The sequence below is a fragment of the Pezoporus occidentalis genome, unplaced genomic scaffold, assembly GCF_034315485.1.
Source record: "Pezoporus occidentalis ecotype Australia unplaced genomic scaffold, CSIRO_AGI_Poc_V1 ctg300, whole genome shotgun sequence".
Lineage (NCBI taxonomy): Eukaryota > Metazoa > Chordata > Aves > Psittaciformes > Psittacidae > Pezoporus > Pezoporus occidentalis.
Window position 1 is genome coordinate 162173 of NW_026914942.1, and position 22403 is coordinate 184575.

A 22403-nucleotide genomic window follows, 5' to 3' on the forward strand; every position below is an offset into this window, starting at 1 on the left:
TCTAAGCATTTTAGGGTTATTAATGTAATTCTCCTGTAAAAGATCTTTGTTAATGCTCAATTTTAATGTAAATTTTTCTCATTATTAGTGTATTGACATCTAAACTGATTTAGGTATTTGTCCTTAATTTGTATGCGACTGTGTGTATGGGTAATAATGTATACACAAAACAGAAAGTATTAATCATGGGATCTTTTTGTTTGGTTTGGTTATTTTATTTTAGGGAAGGGAGATGCCTCTCTCAGATGAGTTTGGCATATTTTATTGATTCTGTGGCTTTGCATTCAAAACCATTAGTGTAAGAACTGGTGCATAGAAGTAAACAAAAATTAACTAGTGTTTATTACTAGTATTTATTGGCTTTTCCTTATCAGAAATGGGTAAACCTACTGTTCCTCTTAGGAAGAGACATTTCTAAATACGGAATGACTAATCCAAACCTGCTGGAGTTAAAAGAGTGAAACTACTGAAGTGTCTCAAAATAGAGATAAAGATGTAGATACGTAGGTCTACTTTGGGCTAAATTTAGTACTGAATTACAATGTGTGAAATCCAGTGAACTTCAGTGGGGTTGTGGAGGGAGTAAATCACAGTTGAATTTAGTTCATTCTTTATTACACAGTAATTGTCGTCCTTCACCCCAAAATAAATGCCAGCCTTAGTTTATGTATGGCATTAAGCTGCAGTTGTATCCAGGAATCTGATTTTTTTTGAATGTTTTGGGGGATTTATATGTTATTCCATATAATTTCAGTTTGTAAGGTTGGTAATTGGTGCCACATAATCAGCTCATAAGATGTAGATAGTGTTCATGATGCTAAATGGAATATATTGAAATAATAGCCTGCCATAAATCATTAAATTTCAGCAATAATGTTTCTGTGCAATGGTTTTTCATGAGTCTCATTTATGGAAGATGCATTTAATGGGCAGGGCCTGACAAAAAATCGCAGTCAGATGTTATAGGATGCTCTTTTATGTGTATGGACTGGCTGTAATACAAATTTCATTGTCAAGTTATGCTGCATTCCAGAGATTGCAAATGTTTTAGTTTTTCTTTTTTTTTCAATTAGACTAGACAACAGAAGGGTGAAGATGGTAAGTTTAGTCCTAAAGCAAATGTTTTCATTCTGTCAGGGAGAATATTTCACATTAGTGATTTAAACAAACAGGCTGTTACATGCTGGACTTCCGCATTAACAGTAATGATAAAAAACATGAAGGAGGAGTAGGTACTTACACACCTTAAAGGCATATAAGTAGTCACAATCTTTGTCATTGCATTCTTTAGATATTCTTGTCATGACATACTAACTTTTCATAAAAGAGCTCATCACCTTCCAGGAAAAAAACTAGCTCTAAATATCCTCATCCTCCCCCATCCCCAAAATGCTGCTGCTTGATTGTTTGTAGGATTTCTTTGGTGTTTTTTTTTTCAATAGTAAATGTTGGGAGGAAAGAAGGGTACTTTTTTGTATACCAAATATTATATTCAGTTGGTCTCACTTCACACACAAAAAAATAATTAGATTAATATTTTTATAATACAAAGAGGTTTTATGTGTTCCAAATACTGCTCCTTGGGCTTCAGAAGAGGAGTTTGTGTAAAAAGCCAATATTCAGTGACCAAGTGCCTCTTTTGGACTGTGCATTTGTCTCTTTGCATGTACTTATATGCAGCTGTGTATGTGTTTATATTCTGAAAGCAGAAGGAACAGATCTTATTGTTTAGGAAAGAGATGATTATAGCATGTATTTAGAGGATGCATAGTTACAAATGAGGAGTAAGTTTTGGAAACTTTCTCTGTAAGATTCATATTGAGTCTGCACAGATAATTTAGGCTAATACCAAATAATAAAGCCTAATTTTTCTTTCCTTTCTGTTAACACAAGAATGGGAGAGTAATATCCTGTTGGCTGTTTTATCTGCATTATTTTTGGAAGGATATTGCAGAAATAATCTTATCCGTCACCTGCTTTAAAGAATATTCTAGGCAAGTTAACAATCATATTTACCACAATAACTATTTGTTGCTTCTGCAAAACCTAAGGAGCTCCTTTCAAGAGCATATATGCACTGCTTAACCATAAAGCACTGAGAACTGACTTTAGAATGGGAACAGCATTGTAGGAGCCTTAAACCTTTTAGTTTCTACCCTATTAAAATTTATACAGCCTGATTTAGAGAATGTTAAGTGATTTGCGTGGCAGCTTGGCAAACATGTCTTTTGAGCTAATAAATTTTTAAAGTAAGTTGTTACGAGTGTACAATGTAGAGTTCTTGTCCAATTGTACTATTGCAAGTAACTTCACAAACTACAACCTAAATGCTTAATTACATTGGTACTCTGCGAGTTAACTGGATGAACGTCTAACTAATGACAAGATGTGTTATTCTGTGTGAAATAAGTTTGGATGGGTACCAACCATACCTTGACTGGAATCACAATGACTGCTTTGTTTTAAAGCGCTTTGTCTTATAAAGCTGCTGGAAAATTGCAAAGAACATCCATGATACATGACTTGGGAAAATATTTTGAGTGAACAAATTCTTTAGGTACTGAAAAAGATGTACCATAGCAAGAGAAAGCTACAGATATACATATTGTAGCTGTTCTGAGTTGTTGCTGCTACTCATTTCTTCTCTTCCCAGTTTATTGGCATTTAAAAAAAAATCCATTTAAATTTATTACTTTATTTTAATCTTCCTGAATTAGAAAAATAAAATTCTATTTTTAACTGCACCAAGATTCCAATTTCCATTCCTTTTCCTTTGTTTCGCCCTACTGAAGTGACACGTGTAATGTTCTTACTTTAACAGTTTGAAATTCTTCTAAAACTTGCCTTTTTAACAATTTTTACAAGCCTAATTGATACTTTTCCAAACTTATTTATAGTTATATGGGAACAGCTGACTGAACTCTGACTCAAAATGTGAAAGTTGGGGTTGGAGGTTTTATCTGTACACACTTCTCAGTTGAAAGCATTTGTAAATGTGGTCACTTAAATAAATTATGCTATACCAGTAATCTCTTTTTCAACTTCAACTAGAACCTTTTCTCAAAGACACAGTGTAGTTCTTCTTGTGGCAAGAAGAGGTACAGTTCAAATAGCTCAGATTTTATTTTTTTTTCTTCTTTTCCCCTTCGATTTAGGAAGCCAAAGTTCTTAACATCAAGAAATACAAAAGCAAAGGTTTGCTAATTACTGGTTAGTTGCACTAATATACACTATTTTGATCCTATCTTTCTTTTTTGTCAAAACTCATGTAGTAGCATCCATATCTCAAAAATACGTAGTATAAATGCATAGGGAATGCAGTGAGTGTTGCTATTAGAGGAATTGCAAATACTTACTTTTCTTAACTTGATGACCATGCCAACCCAGTATTCTGTGATGTCATTTTGCTGTTTTAGTAATCAGCTGTTCAAAACCGTTCATGAGGTCCTAAATATTGTGAGAGAAGGACATAGAAAGACAAAGCATTCTGTAAAGCTCTGTCTGTTCTAGGGAGATACAGCTTTGTTGTCTTGGCAAAGAATGAATAAACCTGCAAAGAATAAATATGCCTCCAAAGAACATTTTATGCTTAGGGGTGAAAAACCCAACAAAAATACCCCCAAAGTAATTATTTTTTCATTATGTATATTGATGGGTATTTGCCTATACATGCAGAATCTGATTCATAATTTCACTTGCTTAATTATAGTAACATAGCAATAACTTTAATAAACTACTGCTATTTAGATACACAGATTGTACTCAGTCATTCCTGATTTATGTTTAATAATAATGTTTAGGTATTATATTCAGCTGAAAACTTCGGTAACAAACATTAAGTCTCATGGCTTGGTGTATCAAATCATTCATTGTCTGCAGCAGTCAAGAAGACAGATTCTCCCTTGTTGTCTGACTTAGTGTAATTGAGGTTTGGGAGTACCTGCCTGTTTCTGTTGTAGTGCAGGATAAAGGAAATTATTTGACAGATTCCCCATTGTGATTGTTTTCTTGATTTATGCAAAAGTAGATAATCTAGAAAAAATGAAAGATGTAGATACATACGTACACACACTGAAGCAAATAAGCCATTTGTTCCTGAGGCATCAGTACCTACATGTAGCATTGATCTCATGGGGTACTCTCCCCTTCAGGAGACTGTTACTAGGATGATTGTCACATAAGATCTTTCTTTCTATAGCAGGAAGAAAAGACATCCATTGATGTCAGAGGTACTTCGATTCAGTAAAGAATGAACGTGGTATTTTTTACCTTCAAGAAATGACTTTTCATTGTTTCATTTCAGTTTCAGAAGTTTCATTGTGGCACTAAATAAAAAGAACATGAGTGGAATTCAGGGAGGCAGTTAACTAAACTTGCACTGTTGAGAGTTGTTTTGCCATTTATAGAAAATAGTACATCAGTGCCTCTTTACTCAATCTGTTCTATAGCTGTGGCCAGTAATGTGTGGGGAAATTAATCTCAGAGAATAATTTCTCACCACTGTTACTGCTTTCCCTTTTGTGAGATAAGTGGTCAGCTGTGCTTTTATCTAACCTAGTGTCATCCTCCACTAAGTGCATCACATTTTTTATGGGTACTTTATAAAGTTCCTGAGTCTGTTGACTTCAGCGTGTGATTTGTCAGCACATTCCTCTTCCCTGGCTCTCCCAGCACTGCCAAGGGCTCTGAAATGACTCACACTGGTGCTCCCAGAGTGTGTGATAACGTAGCAGTTGTAGTGACATGCATATTTTAAAAGAATCTTTCTTTTAGAATGGAAGGGGTGATTTAAGGGAGTCTAGAGAGGAGTGAAGTCTCAATACTGAGGACAGTTAATCCTCTGACCATGAAAGTGCCCATCCCCTTGCCTCCTCCTCCCTTGAAATTCTGTCTGTCAAACCCTGGATCTTCGGAATGCTAATTTTATGCATTTTTTTCACTGCTCTTAGCAGGCTACTGTATGCGGGCAGGGAGCTACACCTGAGAAGCTCTCACTCAAGCCAAATTCTCTTAAAAACTGGCTGAGATGCTGTGCTGCTGCTACGGGGGCTCTCAAAAAGCCCGCTGTGCTGCACAGTTAGTATGCCATGCATGTGAAGAGGTGTTGAGGCGAGGTTACAAGATTACTGTCTTTAAGCAGGGCTGTGGCTTAACCTGTGCTCTTGAATCCTGAGCAGTGATCCTTTTACCCATCTTTTCTCCTCGCAGTGCCAGTATGTTTGGCAAAATCGACTCATACTTAGGCTATTACCTTGTAGAATCTCTCATATCTTATTCAAGCTAAACTCTACTTAGGTTTTAATGGATTCTGGATGGCTCAAACTCCTGAATCTACAAAAATAACCAGGCACTTAAACTTTAATGTAAGTGTGGAGGCAACCTAGATTAAGACTTTCAGCCAAAATCTAAAAATAACTGTAGTTTTCACCTGATGTGATAGCATGAGTCTCTTTTCACTTTGTAGTACTGTTATGTTAGATGCATGCAGTTGTCAGTTTTGGTTTTATCTTGGCTTTTAGTCCTTCAGGACGTAGTGTTTTATTTATTTATGAAGTGCCTAGAACTCTTGCTTATCCATAACTAGTAAAATAATAATATAATCTGTGATTTTCATTGTAGGGTTTCATATTTTTTTTGTTGCTTCGGAACGAATAATTAAGTAGTAAGCTGTGAAAACCCATTTAAAAAGTGAGGGATCATGCAAACCCCAAGCCACATCTACATCGGGTACTTAAGTGAATACTTCTTAAAATACTTTTAAACAGTTTTAACTGAATTCCTGTTTTTCATATTTTTCTAGTTTATTGGATGCAAAATGTCTGGAATTTGGTATTGCTCAACTGCTGTGAAATCAAACTAACTTTAAGCAGTATTTCAAACAACTACTGAAAGTGACACAAATCCAACATCATAACTTAGAATTCAGAAGGAAATGCAAGTAACAAACTTCCCCATAGTAACTTGAGTGATTTTTTTCCATATCTGTGCTATCAATGTGAATTTTTCTACTGTAGATTTTGTTTAGTGTTAAGAGTTCTTTCAGAAGTGCCACCATTCTGTAATTATTACCTGCCTCCAGGAAATGGGCTTCCAGTGTCAATGGAAAACTTCAGTATCTGTGTCACAGTTTGTGCAGATCCACATCTGGTTATTGGAAATGTAGCATGCCAACTCACTGTTTTAATCAATGGCACAAGACTTGTAGAATCCAGGCATCTTTTTGGTACTCTGCTAAATTACTGATTTCATTTTCAGCTGGGAGAACACATCCATATTTCTAAATCTTCCCCCTAAATAGGGGTACCAACACTTAAACACTTTCCTAGCAGCGTAAAGTGTTTGCTGCAATCCCTGTAAGATTGCAGATTGACGTTGGTAGGCAAGTGGATGATTTCACAAAAACATTTGAAGTGAAGCTTTGTATCTAATAATAATATTTGAAAGATTTCCATCTACTCAGTAATTATATTGGGAAGATTATCAGGTACTTAATTAAGACCAGCACTTCAAACTTGGCTCCAGAATAAAATCACCTTTTTTTCAGGTTTGAACTTGCCCTATTTGGGAATGGGAAGAAGGAAGGAGGAAGCACTTGCAAAGAGCAGTTAGTTTTACTGGTACCTGTGTAATCAGTTGTCTGCCTGTAAAATTGCTTCAGAAGCTACAGCCCTGTCATTTGTTTGTGCTAGTACTAGGCGTGAAATGAATGGAGGAATGGTTTTGGTATTATTTTTTTTTTTTTAAGAGGTTCAATGTTTTTATATTTACTAGATTTTCCTTTATGAATTTATAAATATCACAGTATACTTGCTGAAGCTAGTGAACAGTTAGCATGTAGGAAATGGGTAAATAAAACATTGACATTAGTGATGTGAATGCACAGTTCAGAGTTGCAATTTGCACTGTGCAGGTCTTTGCTCTGCTGCAGTAAGCATGACGGAGCAGACAGTAATCCTGCCTTATGTGCCAGCTTCCTCTGTGCCTCTTGCCATTAAGGCCAGTCACCAGTCTGCTTGTCTGGCCTTCAGCAGTGCGCTGACCTAAAAAAACAATGCTTAGAATTATCTTTTAGGATGTCAGGCTGTGGAGGTAGTTTTCTCACAGGAGAATGCATAATTGGTACATAAACTCTGAATAATCCTGAAAGATACAGCAAGGCCATGAGAGGCCGGAGGAAGCTTAAGCAAGCAAGATGAGAAGAAGCTGGAATTCACCGAGCTAATGAGAACTGTGGACTGTTGGCAAACTTTCGAGGTCAAGTTCTCACACCTGTGCTTAACCAATTATATGTTAGTCACTAAGGGTCTTCAAGACATGTACCCAATCATAATATGCCAAATCAGTGTAAGTGCATGTAAGAAATAGTATATAAGGAGTTAAGGCTTTGTAATAAACGGCTGATTACATTGATCTCTGATTGAGTCCATATATTTTCTGTAGCATCAGGCTTTCTTCTACATTCCTAATTAATACTGATTGTTATTTTTTATTTGTAGATAACATCAGCTTTTGATGTTGTACTGAAAATAGAGACCAAGTTCCAGGTCTTAAAATATTCTGGGAAACGAGTGTAGATCTTGGTTCCAGTATTCAGTCAGGAGCAACAATTGAAAGGAAGAGCCACTTCAGTGCATAATTTTACTCCTGGGTGCTGCTGAATGGAAAAATCATGCTTGCTTAATTAAGAAGTGATAATACCACATTTTAGTAATGGAGCTGAACATTACTGTAATCTAGAATGAAATCTGCTTAAAGAAAAAAAATAATCCTCCAGCTTTGCAGTTTTGAACCTGGTACTGCGGTGACTATGGCAAATATCTTGTTTAGCAGTGTTTTTTGCTTCTGTATATTCAAAAATGTTTAGTTATTGGTTTATTGTCAATAAATGTCACACTTTTTGCTCTTGAGCAGTTTCAAGTGAACAGGATTTTATTGTTTTTACGTGTAACAAAAAAGTAATTGCTGTAACTTCAATTAAAGGCAAGGGGAATTGTCTGTGAATACTCAAGGGTAGAATTTTGCTTTAAGCTATTATTCTTTCTTATTTGAATAAAGTTACAGATTTCTAACTTTAATTCATGCTAGTTAAAATAGGAGTAGTAAAAATACTCGTAGTAGAAAAGACTAAATATTGAATGTGTGGAGTATAAAATACTAAGTTACAGAATCTTTCAAGAGGTTGGTAATGCAATTTAGTATTTTGGAACATCTGTTTTTCTTAAATTCTTTTAAATGAGAAAACTTTCTAAACAAGGTTTGTAAACTTCTAATAAAAATTAGTGTTTTCTGATATTTGGAATTGCACCTTAAATTATGTAGAATGTAAATGACCATTAAAATCAAGGTGGGAAGATGTATTTAAAAATAATCATAGAATCGTGTCACCATATGAAACATGCAATGGGAAAAGTAATACAATAGTGCAGTCTTGTGATGTGACAATCATGAAAGGAAAATATGCACGTTCATTTAGGATATATAAGCAAATACTCAAGAAGATCTAAACTTCTGAATCAGTTACCACAGTGTGACTTGTTTCTATTCTCCTGTTGAAGGTTTAGGGCTTTTTGCTAGCAGTTATTGCTCTGATATTTTTCCCCAAATAATTTCCTTTGTCCTGTTAACATTTTGATAATCCATCAAAAAGTACATAATTCATCAAAATCCAATAATTAGAAGCGTGATACGCAGTCAGTGCTTTAAACAACATCAGGATGCAGAAAATGCTCATCTGAGGCAGAAACAGCAAACAACCTTAGACCAATAAATATATCTGGGGGGAGAGGAGTTGGAATTCTTATGGTAAACCTTGTTGGTTAAAATGTCCATAAGAGAAGTAATGCTCTTTCATGTAATGTTTTGGAAGTTGTGAGATATGCTGCATTTCCCTCAAGCCCCAGTAACTACTTCAGACAGGTACTTCTCTGGGTAAAAGGAGATTTCTTTATGTTTTTCTATATAGATGCAATAATAATTAACAAGTGAATAACCTGTTCGGTGCCTCTTTTATTTTGCTTTTCTGTAGACAAAACATGGATGCACACTCCTGAAGCCTTATCAAAGCATTATATTCCCTATAATGCAAAGGTAAGAAAATATGAAGTTGTTTTGTTTTCCTACATTAAACAGTGTGTTCTATCTTGCTTTTCATTTTAGAACTGCAGAGACATGTATTAGCTAAATGAAATAACAAAGAAAATCTTAGTAGATGTCTGTTTTGCAGGTTAAAAATTCCTGTTTCTTAAATAGTGACCAGTTGATTTTTTTTCTGAGTTATTTGATGTTTTTCTAGAAAGCAGACCAGTGTTCCTTTTCTGCTTGATGCTCTGTTTTCTTTTAATGGATTGCTAAATGGATGGAAATTTTGAGTGCAAAAAAAATTTAACATCAGGTTGCATGCTTACAGTAGTAGAAAAAATTAATAGCTCAGTCTTCTTTTGAACAACAGCAAAGGTGTGATGATCCTACCTGCTGGATGTATTGAAATGTTAGGTACTCTGGAAATACGGTAGAATAATAATGGAATTTTTGCACAGTAAAAAGAGAAGACTTACTTATGATTTCTTATTCCAGTTAAAATGTAATTCTACATTATTTTGATTAATGTGATGACATCTGTTCACAGGAAATACATCTTCCAAAAGAACAAGTTAGAAAATGGTTTGCTAACAGGAGGAGAAAATATACAGGAATCAGAATAACTCAGTGTGAACTGAGTAATTGGGTATTATTTGCCTAACCTAGGAGGATAATTCAGTAACATTCCACTATGCTCTGTTCTGGATAAAGTTCTTATATGATTTTTGTATTTCTTAATGTAAAAATCGTTTCAAAAACTGGGACTCAGTTTCCTATACTGGTAATCCCTTCTGTTGTGTTTGCAACGTTCTGTTCTAAGAGGAAGATGAAACTATGAATTATTCATTCACTGAAAAATGTCCTTTGGTCTGTGGTCTTCTAGAGAAAAAAGAAACCTCCCTCACCTTTCGTGCCTCATTGTATCTTGTGAATAAGTGTCAGTACAGCTATGCAGAAGATAAAAACAGAATAAAAATAATGGTGATAGGCTGGTGATAACTGTAGAAACAGCAGCATCAACTGCTTCTGGAGTAAAAAAAAAGGGATGGGGAATTCCTATCTGTCCTGGTTTTAGCTGGGATAGGGTTAATTTTCTTCCCAGTAGCTAATACAGTGGAGTGTTTTGGATTTAGTATGAGAATAACACTGATAACGCTAATGTTTTAGTTGTAGTTTAGCAGCACTGACTGTAAATTCAAGGACTTTTCAGTCTCTCATGCTCTGCTAGTGAGGAAGGGTACAAGAAGCCAGGAGGAAGCAGCAGCATGACACCTGACCCAAACTAGCCAAAGGGTATTTCATACCACAGAATGCCATGCTCTGTACGGAAACCAGGGGGAGCTGCTAATCGCCGCATGAAGCTGGGCTGGCTATCAGTCAATAGGTGGTGAGCAATTGTATTGTGTTTTGGGTTTCTTGAGTTTTATTCCTCTCTCTCTTTACCCTATTATTGTTGTTATTATATTTACTTTATTTCAATTATTAAACTGTTCTTATCTCAACTCACAAGTCTTGTCTTTTTCTCTGATAATCTTCTCTATGCCATCGGAGGGTTGGGGAGAGTGAGTCTGCATGGTATTTAGTTGCCATGACACTATGCAAAGAAAGCCATGACACTATCCAAAGAAAGTCTGTTCTCAGCCTAACAGAAAGCCTCTTGGTCCAAACAAGTCTTTACTTTTATTTAATGTATGGCTAAGTGTCATTCCAGTTCTGCTCTTGTTCAGTGTGGCTTCTGACCTTGCAGGGTCTCCTCAACTTCCTGTCTAAATACTAGCAGGAAGCTGCAGAGATGTCCTTGCTTATTGCAGGAGGTTGAACAAGATGACCTTTGAAGGTCCCTTCCAACCCAAACTATTCTATGATTCTATGGTAATGTACTGCAGCATATGTTAAAAAAAACAAAAACAACAAAACAAAACCACACAAAACCCACAACAAAAACCCAACCAATTTTAAAAATTTGAATCAACAGAAAATCATTATGTAGAACTGTCAGCTATTTGATCCTTTATTTTTCTTGACTATATCACTTCAGATAGGCCCACTAAAGTGATCAGAGGGCTGGAACACCTCTCCTATGAGGAAAGGCTGAGAGAGTTGGGATTGTTCAGCCTGGAGAAGAGAAGGCTTCAGGGAGACCTTATGACGGCCCTATTGTGTTCTTAAAAGGGGCTTATAAGAAAGATGGGGAGACATTTTAGCAGGACCTGTTGCAATAGGATGAGGGGTTATGCTTTTAAACTAAAAGTGGATATTCAGGCCAGATGTGAGGAAAAAATTCTTTACAATGAGAGTGGTCCAATACTGGCACAGGTTGCCCAGAGAGGCAGTGGATGCACTATCCCTGGAGACATTCAAGGCCAGGCTGGATGTGGTTCTGGGCAACCTGATCTAGTCAAAGATGTCCCTGCTTATTGCAGGGTGTTGGGCTAGATGACCTTTGAAGGTCCCTTCTAACCCAGACTGTCCTATGATTCTATGATTTGATGAAATTAAAGAATCATGGTTGCTCTTTTTCCTTCAAAAAGATGATTTAAAATTTTGATAGTATAATTGTCAAACATGGGGTACATTTGTAGTACACATAGCAACATAGCAATTTTCATGTTACCAGGATACTAAGCAAACCCCATATTTCTCTTTTTGTGTCAGCTTTTTTCTGTAATCTTCCTAAGAATAGATGTTTGTGTAATTTTCCATGCTGGAGGGGGGAAAATGTTCTCTTTTTCCCTTAAGTGAATTTTCTTTAATTTTTGGCCAGTTTCCTTTCTCAAAACAGAAGTGATTGAAGTGTGACTTTATAATGGAATCTGTCTGAAACCTTAAGACTAGGCTTATTCTTGTCACAATTTAACTGGTAACTACCCTGAGGAATGCCTTTCTGATGATAAAAAGTTACCACTGCCCAAACCAGCAATGTGTTCTGCGTCTCTTTGTAGTAAATGATGTATGTATTTATAGGCACTTGGCTATTTTTGTTTGTTTGTTTATATCAAATTTCCACATGCATATCTTTCCATTTTGCACATTCAAGGTGCTGTTTTGTGAGCCTGGTGTTTATATTGGCTACTAGTATACTGTGGAGTCTGTAGCTTTGACCTTACCTTAGGCCAAAGAGCTGCTGTTTTACATAATAACATGCTGGTAAGCATGTAAAATAAACATGGGAGTTTATTTTACAAGGAGATGTGATGGCTTCCTAGTGCTGATACAGCTACTGCCTTAATGTTTACTTTAGACTTCTTTTAAAGGTTTGAATATTGCCAAATACGTATTTATGATTCTTGATGAAGTTTAAATTTGAAACTTTAAAGATAAATGAGCAAAGCCTTCCCACAAAAGACTGTTAAAATTCTCTTACTTTGTATTATTGTGGGGTTTGGTGACATTTAATTGTGAATTGTTTTGCAGTTCCGTGGATGATCTTTCCTTTCAATTTTTCAGTATGTATCTTGGTCTTCTATTGCAACTGTAGGAAAGGCAGAAAAAAAAAGGCATTAGTAACAAATACTCTGCAAAAAGACCTTGCTCAGCAGTATCTTACGTTATTCTTTACTGTAGTACAATAAACAGAGTATTGTTAGGTTTTCAAACTTATGCAATTTCTATACCTTCAACTTATTTATCATTGAGGAATGGTAGATAATACTTTCATGGAGCAGGCATTTTGGACAAGAATTTTAAGTCAGAAATACCATGCCGCTTCTAATGGACGCAACTGCTGTAGCAGGGCTCTAGGTGCAATTTTGTCTTTTGAATATATGCATATCACAGTCATTAGTGTATGGTATTATCAAAGCCATGTTTTTATGGCATAAACAGCACTTCTACTATAAATTTTTGTTGCTATAGCTATACTAGCATTTTCTCTTTTTGCAGGCAGTTTTTTATCTCATCTGCATATGAATGCACACACAAGTTTAAAGACTCTATGAATGCCTGTTGCATATGCTTGAGTAGCCCACATGGGCCCCTACATGTCAGGATATTGAGATTGTTTTGCAAGAATTAGTAGGCATGTGGATCATGGTTTCTGTGTACTTCTGCACCCAGAGTTTTGTCATTCATGTCCATTTACTGTTACCTGAAAGCTTTGAAAACGTCACTTCCTTATAATTAGAGTGCTGGTATCTTCTATGGCTAAACACTGGCTAAGAAATTCAAAAAACTGTGTGGAACAGCAATTTTCTTTTTCCAGGTGTCTATAGCCCTCTGTCAGTTATGTGTAAAATACCCAGATACAGAACTTCTGGAATTCATGTGACTTCTGGATTATGAAGCCGTGAACTTAAATATACATGGGAAATTTCTTCCTGGGTCAAGGCTTTTTGTAGCCTTTTACTCTGAGATTTGATCACCTGTGTGTTAAGTTTTGATCTCCTTTTACTTAAGCTTGAAAATCTGCAGCAGGGAATTTCATCATACTGATTTATCTGGCACAGTCTGCGGTTCAGAAGACTTGTGTTGTTGGCATGATTAACGGAGTACAGTGGTTTGCAGCATTGTACCTGAGGCCCATCTGTGCCAGGTGCATTCTTTAAATTATTTTTGTTGCATAAACTGTGATTCTTTCCAGGGGTCTTGGAGTAGAAGAGCTGTTTGTTGGAATGTAGAACAGCCATATGTTAAAGTGTTAATCCAGCAAGTTCTGAAAGTACATTTGTATATATATGTGATATACAGAAAAAACAGAGTGTCCTTCTCTTAGATGGATGGCCTTACAGGACTCTAATCAAACCTACGACCTGAGGACTTTGCTGTCACCGTCCAAGCTCGCTAGGCCCTGGCAGTTAAACCTTAGGTGTAAAGGGTGGGGCCAGTTCCGCGCACGCTGTGCCTCACCTAAAAAATCCACTGCAAAGCCCTGCAGCGACATGTGAAGGATGAAACGGCAGGTGATAAGGTGCACTGGAAGTCGCAGACCCAACCCTGCATGCAGGCGGTTCAGGACATTGCTTGCTCGAGGCTGACCCAGGAGATGACAGTCTTGTTTGGCAACATCCTGAATGACCAAGCAGCCTTTTTTCAAGGAGAGCACTGCTTGTTCCATATGGAGAGAGGCCTATAAAAGGTGGCCTAACCAAAGCTCATCTCCCCCTCCACCTGGTTGGCTAGCCGCGGCCAACGGGCATCTTCTGTTGCGGTTGATTAAAGACAAAGAGATAAAGGCATACACCTGCCTCCAAAGGTGTGTCCAGATTGACACTTGCATGTTGGAACATCAGAACCATGCCTGATACAGTGAACAGCGGGGATCCTGAGCGCCATTCTGCACTAATTGCCCACAAATTGTCACAATTTAACATCGATATTGCTGCTCTCAGTGAAGTTCGCCTTCATGAGGAAGGTAGCCTTAAAGAATATGGTGCCAGCTATAGACTCTACTGGCCAGGCAAATCCAAAACTGAAAGTCATCTTTCTGGAGTTGGCTTCATGATTAAAAACTCCATCGTCTCTAAACTTGAAAATTTGCCGATAGGTCATTCTGATCGTATTATCTCCCTACATCTTCCACTACACAATAAGCAACATGTTCTTTTCAGCATATATGCTCCGACTCTGCAAGGTGACCCTGCAGAAAAGGATAAATTCTGCTCCGACCTGTGTCACCTCATTCAAAAGGTTCTATAGAAGATAAGATCATAATCCTTGGTGACTTCAACGCCCGAGTAGGTAAGAACTTTGAAGCCTGGAAAGGAGTACTAGGCAAGCATGGTGTTGGCAGCTGCAATGATAATGGTCGCCTCTTACCAGAGTTCTGTGCAGAGCAACAGCTTACTATCACCAACACTATTTTCCAGCAGAAAGACAGCCAGAGAACAACCTGGATGCATCCTCGATCTAAACACTGGCACCTTATTGATTATGTCTTAGTGCACCAGAGAAATATTCATGATGTCTGTCACACCTGAGTGATGCCTAGTGCAGAATGTCAAACAGACCACTGCCTTGTGCGTTGCAAACTTAATTTCCACTTCAAGCCCAAACCTAAGAGGGGCAGCATTCTGAGGAGGCTGCTTAATGTTAATAATCTCCAAGTAGCTGCAGTGAGGGACAGCTTTCAGGCTAACCTTCAAACTAGACTTGAAGACCAGCTTATAGATTTTTCTCCTGAGGCGCTTTGGCAACGTATTAAAAATAGCATCCTGCAGTCCTCCATGGAATCCTTTGGGTTCTCCTTAAAGAAAAACAAAGACTGGTTTGATGATAGCAACCAGGAGGTCCAGGAATTTCTGCCAAAGAAGAGATCTGTTCATCAAGCACACCTCAGTCAGCCACTTTGCCATGTAACAAAAGCAGCCTTTTGTCTTACAAACTCCAACAGAAGCTTTGAGACATCCAGAAGAAGTGGTGGCTCACCCTAGCAGAAAAGAGTCAGTTATGTGCAGACCTGGGTGACCACGGAGGAGTCTATGAGGCTCTGAAGCCAGTGTACGGACCCACATTTCAGGTTCAAAGCTCCTTACTCAGTGCAGATGGCCGAGTGCTTCTTACAGATAAAATCTCCATCCTGAATCGTTGGTCTGAACATTTTCAAACACTCTTTAGTGCTAACCGTGTAGTCTAAGGCGAAGGAATTCAGCACATTCTACAACATCCGGTGAAAAATGAATTTGATTTAGCCCCTACCATGGGAGAGACTCTTAAGGCTATACAGCAGGTGAAAACTGGCAAGGCAGCTGGGGTTGACAGAGTCCCACCTGAAATCTGGAAGTATGGAGGCCAAGCACTTCATGCTAAATTTCATTAACTAGTTGTGCGCTGTTGGGAGCAAGGTAAATTACCATCAGATTTTCGTGACACAATCATCATCACTCTGTATAAGAAAAAAGGTGTAAAGTCAGACTGCTCCAGCTACCGAGGTATAACTCTGCTCTCCGTTGCTGGAAAAATTCTTGTAAGAATACTATTAAACAGATTAGTACCTGCTATCGCAGAAGAACTTCTACCTGAAAGTCAGTGTGGTTTCAGAGCTAATAGAAGTACCACAGACATGGTATTTGTTCTCAGACAACTGCAAGAAAAGTGTAGAGAGCAGACTAAGGGGCTCTATGTAACTTTTGTTGATCTCACCAAAGCTTTTGACACTGTAAGCAGAAAAGGCCTGTGGCTGATCTTGGAACGATTAGGTTGTCCCCCAAGTTCCTCAAAATGATTATTCTGTTACATGAGCATCAGCACGGCCAAGTCAGATATGGCAATGCACTCTCTGAGCCCTTCCCAATAACCAATGGTGTGAAACAAGGTTGCGTTCTCGCACCAACTTTATTCACAATCTTCTTCAGCATGATGCTCCAAAGGTCTACGGTAGACCTCAACAAACAAAACGGCATTTATATTCGATATACTGATGGTAGCCTATTCAATCTAAGTCGTGTGAAGGCCCACACTAAGACCCTAAATCATCCTGTCCGTGAGTTGCTTTTTGCTGGTGATGATGCCCTTGTTGCCCACACAGAATCAGCTCTGCAGCATTTAACATCTTGCTTTGCAGAGGCGGCTGAGCTTTTTGGGCTGGAATTCAGCTTGAAGAAGACAGTAGTTCTCTACCAACCTGCACCACAAGAAGATTACCCGCACCACAAGAAGAAGTACCACATTACCATGGGCGAGTCAGAGCTTAAGTCAGTTCAGCAGTTCAGTTGTCTGGGAAGCATTATTTCCTCAGATGCCACGATTGACAAAGAGATAGACAACAGAATAGCAAAGGCATATAGAGCCTTTGGAAAACTCCATAAAAGAGTCTGGTGCAATAAACCCCTGGAAGAAAAGTACAAAGATCAGTGTCTGTAGAGCCATTGTACTGTCTACTCTTTTATATGGGTCTGAATCTTCGGTTATCTACCGCCATCACCTGCAGCTCCTCGAACGCTTGCATCAGCGCTGCCTCAGTACAATTCTAAGCATCCATTGGACTGACTATGTGTCAAGTGTTACTGTCCTTCAACAGGCAAGGGTCACCAGTATCGAGGCCATATTGCTGAAATCGCAGCTGTGCTGGGAAGGGCATTTCTCTAGGATGAAGGATCACCACCTCCGTAAGATCGTGTGTTACGGTGAACTTGCCACCTGTAGCGGCAAGAGAAGTGCCCCAAAGAGGAGATATAAGGACTCCCTGAAACAATACCTCAACCTTGGCCATATTGACTACCATCAGTGGTCCACCTTGGCCTCTAATCGAGAGACTTGGAGACACACTAGACATAATGCCTTTGACTCCTTTGAGGACTCACGCAGAACTAGTCTCAAGGAGAAAAGACGTAGAAAGAACTACGCCCCACCTATACCACCCAAGGAGACCTTTCTCTGTGGTTTTTGCAGCCAGATTTGCCTATCTCACATTGGCCTTTTTAGTCATTAGCGCGCTTGTAATAAGCGTGAGTAAAGCCCTTCCCAAATCGTCATTCGTGAAGTCAAGCCATGTGTGTGTACAGAAAAAAACAAGTAGAAGCAGTAGTAATAGGAGCTTGCTTGCAGCAGCAATAATGGCATTTAGTATTGAACACAGTATCTAAAGCATATTTCTAAAGTTACTGTGTTAACTAAAAGTTTTAAACTGAGTTTTAAACAGGCACATCACTGCTCCAATATCTGTCTCAAAAGAGCTGAGCAATGAGACTGTTGAGAAAAGACTCAAAATTATTAGCAGCTTTATAAATAACTTTTATAATGTCATTTTTTTTTGTTCTTCAGAAAAAGAATAAATTAATATTTGAATATAAATCTTCATTTTACTGTGAAAGGTACTCAGAATCACGAGTTCGTCAGCACCAGGCAAGAACAAGCACCAGTTGTTTAATAGGCAGTGAGTGATACGAATGTCAATTTGAGACAAATGAACAAAACTCAGAGGTTAGTCCAAACAGAATTAACAGAGCGAAAAACAAAAAAGCATGCAAAGAATAAGGATGGAAGCTCCTAAGACCTGAAGATCAGCAAAGATTTACTCAGCTCTCCACATCTCTTTCTGTTCCTTCTCTGTTGCTGGTATTTATTCCCACTTCTTAAGTTTGCTTGAAACTAACGAGTACCCTCATTAGCATGCCCTCTGGGGATTCTTTCTGCACTATTTCCATGTGAGCTGTCAGCTGTGAGAAGGTGAGGTTTCTTTAAGCAGGCTTTTTAGCCTCAGAACTGTCAAGTGTCAAGTGAGTTGCATGCCAGACACTGGAAGTAATAGGCTGCAGAGTTCAAACGTCTGGATTATTGTACTCATGGGATAGGTGGCCAGCAGTGATTTAGAGACTATTCTTGTTTTAAATTAGAACCAGGACTGCAGATGAATTAAGTCCTTCTCGTCTCCTATTTTTACTTTTGGAAATAGCGAGGTATTTCTTTTGCTCAGCCTTTCCTATTTTTATGGAGCTACTGCCACCACCTTACATCTATTATTCACCAGAAATAATCAGGAAATTTTCAAAATAAACTAGGAAAACAACCAGAACAAAACTGGTTCATAGAAAATAAGAGAATAGCACAACTTTTTTAACAGAAACTTTGACAAGAACATACAATTTTTCCAACAGAAGCAAGACTATAGGAATCTGTCCAAGAGCTAGGGTGTTCACCATTCAGAAGGGTTTCACATATACACCATGATCTCCGTAATGATTCATCTTCAAGAAACCATCAGACATGTTAGCAGCTGCAGTCTCTGACTTTAATAAAATAATAACTGTCCTGGGTTCAGCAGTAGCAGTCATTTTTCTCCTTCTTAGTAGCTGGTGCAGTGCTGTGGTTTTGACTTTTGGCCTGGGAACAGTGCTGATAACACCGGTGTTTTTAGTTGTTGCTAAGTCATGTTTACTCTGACCAAGGACTTTGTGAGTCTCATGCTCTGCCAGGGAGGAGGCAAAGCCAGGAGGAAGCAGAGACAGGACACCTGACCCAACCAACCAAAGAGGTATTCCATACCACAGCACGTCATGCCCAGGGTGTAGAACTGAGGGCAGTTACCTGGAAGGGCTAGATCACTGCTCGGTCACACTGGGTATCAGCTGGTGGGTGGTGAGCGGTTGTATTCTTTTCCCTTGTTATTTCCCCTATCATTGTTATTATTGATGGTAGCATTGTTATTATTGGTGGTAGTGGTTTTGTGTTATACCTTAATTACTGGACTGTTCTTATCTCAACCCATAGGAGTTACTTTCTTTCAATTCTCCTCCCCATCCCTCCGAGAGCAGGGTGAAGAGGAAGGGAGGGAGGGAGTGAGCAGGCTTCATGGCAGCTGGGCTTAAACCACGACAATAACATACACTAACCAGTTGTGGTTTCCAAACTCTAATGAATATTTGTCTCAGAAATACTCAGATTACTCTGATTCTGAAGGTGTAAAGCCAACTTTTGCCTGTTTTAAAAAGTATTTTGAACTTAGAACCTGAGAATTTTAGGTGCAATTTACTGGATTATTATTTCTGGTTTGGAACATAGCAAAGGAAAAATACATGAACTAATTTGTAAGGCTTTGTTAAAATGCCTTACATTTTCACTAGAAATGATTATTAGCCACTAAAAGGGAGAGAGTGATGGGTTTCATTGGTCTAAGCTTTATTTTTTTTTCATACTTTATACTTTTGCATAAGTAATATTTTCTTTATGCTGAATTCTTTAGGGAGATAAAATCTAGTCAGTTCCTGTAGTTTTACAAGTCTTTTCTCGATTTGTTGTTCTAGTATTACTGAAAAGAAAGAAAATGTGGAAACAAGGATATACATCAAATCTTAATGATATGTGTGGAACCAGGGAGTGCATTTGAAGGAACACATAATTTGAAGCATGTACTAAAAATGTCCCTAAACCATATAATCTACTAATGCTGTAGCACTTTATGCTTCTGAAGTGGGAGACAGTCAAGAGTCAGAGATAAGCAAATCACATTAATTAGGGCATTCTGTTAATAAGATTAGGTGGGAAGGAAGTCTTGTCTACTCATGAATATAGGATTATTTCTGAAAATCTATATAAATCAGGAATGTGTAGGTCTTTCTAACATCTGTTACATATTCTGGCACATCTCAGAATTAAGAGGCCACATCCCAACTTGCAGTTTATGAGGCTTTGAGGAACTGAATATTAAAAGCAAACCCATTCTCAAAATGAAAAAGCATTCACTGAAATTGCATGTGCATACTTAATGTTAAAACCATTTTTAAAAGCTTTAAAATGGTACAGTTTTGGTGTTTGAGGTTTGTTTGTTTGGTTTTTTTTCTTAATGGATGTTTGAAAACATCTTACTTGGTATGTGGATAAGTGAATCTTCCTTATGCTCCTTAGAGATGTATTGCAGCGGCTTGCCATCTTCCCCATCTTGCCTTTAGGTAATCAGGCAAGATGGAGGTGGAAAAGTTGGACCTCTTCACATGTGTTTTATTTTCAAAATTGAAGAGCACTCTGTTAATTTTGTACTAGTTGTAACTTTTTACAACTACTTTTCTTGTAGTAAAGTATTTTACAATATCTTCCTTGTATTAGTATTTGCTGTTAGACTGATGTGTACAAGGAAGAATGGGTGAGATGTTTTATACTGATTTTTATGAATAACACTCAGACATACTAACTGAAATTATGCTGTGCATTTCCAAGAGGCTAGTGTAATTTATCAAATTCATTAGATCATGCATTCTTTGAAACTAAGGGTGAACTTTCCTGTGTTTGTAGAGCCTGTAGAATAATGAGACAGAGACTCTAGGTGCTGCCCTGAAGCAGTCAAGCACAGGTCAAAGTTCAGAATAAGTGAGCAACAGAAGACCTTGGACTTGATTCTCATGAACGTTTTTCTCCGTTGGGTTAATTAAATGATAATGCAGACAAGAAATGGGTGAATTGTTATCCTCAAAGATACTGAGGTAATACTGGAGATTTTCTGCATATCTGCCCCAAATCTGTTTTCAAATCAGACCCCAAATTTTGAATTCTACTTTAGTGCCTTGAGCTCAAGACTAAATGTGTTCTCAGTACGTGCTGTCTTAGTAAAAAGTATTGTGTTTCTATTTAGAGAAGACTCTGAATCCTTACATGAAGGATTTTGAAATATGCTGTTTTCTTACTTTATGTTCACCTAACAATACAGGTATCACTATAATCATCTAGACTAGATTAATTTTACTCCTTTAGCACCAGAATATAGGTCTTTTATTGAAAAGCATAGTATTTTTTTATAAAGCAAAAGTGACAGCCAACATTAGTGTTGGATTAATTGCCATTGGAAGATAATTTATGAATTACTTTCCAACACAGTTATATTCTCTTAGAACAGTTCATCTGAGATGTTCGTCTCATCTGCTGATAGATCTTACAGTCACAATACTAGTGGTTTCATTTCATACCTGATGTTGTCAAGTTGAAGTAGTCATTATTAAAACATTTTTCCACTTTGCTAAAATAATCTTTCTAATAAAAATTCTGGTTCCTAATTTATATTATTTAGAGGGAAAAATATCTCCAGTGTTTAGGTAGTGCTCTGCAAATTTGATTTACATGTCTAAAGAATGGTAGCTTAATGAGGCAGTTCTTTCTGTTCCAAGTATTATTTTAAATTAAGTGACTCTCATCCTAGTTAGGTTTTAGGAAAACTCTTTTAATGATGTTCTTGGAAGTACCTGAAGGCCAAGTGTTGAATTATGGTGATCACATATGTTTTATAGTTGGCTTTCATGTGAGATTATGTGAAGAAATGGCAGTTTCTTCTAAATAGATGACAAGAGAATATGAACAGGTTCATAAAACCGTAATCGTCACAGGGGATACACTTCTAGTTCTATGAAGGAAAAGTGAAAGATCCAGCACAACTAAACCAATATAAGAAGTGCTTTTCTTGTTAGGGTTCATTGCCTATGCAGTACTTGCTTCCAGAATCCATGTTGGAATTGAAGAAGGAAGATTCAGAGCAGGATTCAGCTTTCTTTTACAGGCAGGACATTCTCGGATAATAAGGTAGATGTATGTTAAGGATACATTCCATGTCTTTGAAAGCAAGATTTCCAATATTTTTCTATTATTCCGTAAAAATCTTAAATGTGATTCCTGAAGATTCTTTAACTGTAGTCATGAATCTGTAATAGACTGAAATGTTATCTAACTGCTTTGTTTAAGTGCCACCCATTTAGCCTTAAGCTTCTGTATGTTCTGGTGCACTTCAGCCTCTGTTACGCATTTGCTCTTTCAGCTTGCCTCCTATGTGTGCTTTCTTTATGCTGTTACGTCTTCATTTCAGATAATCAAAACACCCAGAACCAGTGCTGGTTTCCCTGTCCTTTTCCTACAAGATACTCACTTTATTTAGATACTTTCTTAGAACTTTAAACATGATGCAGTTTTTGGTT

The 22403-nt window shown here is 37.6% G+C and overlaps 1 protein-coding gene across 10 annotated transcripts in view; it reads left to right on the plus strand.

Moving 5' to 3' along the window:
• The window catches only part of GULP1 (GULP PTB domain containing engulfment adaptor 1), a 160427-nt gene that overhangs the window by 80970 nt on the left and 57054 nt on the right, over positions 1-22403 (plus strand). For all 10 annotated transcript variants that reach the window (XM_062627481.1, XM_062627477.1, XM_062627475.1 and 7 more), the window contains one exon: positions 9026-9087. In XM_062627481.1, the coding sequence (XP_062483465.1) occupies positions 9026-9087 (62 nt within the window). The remainder of the gene's footprint in view (positions 1-9025; positions 9088-22403) is intronic.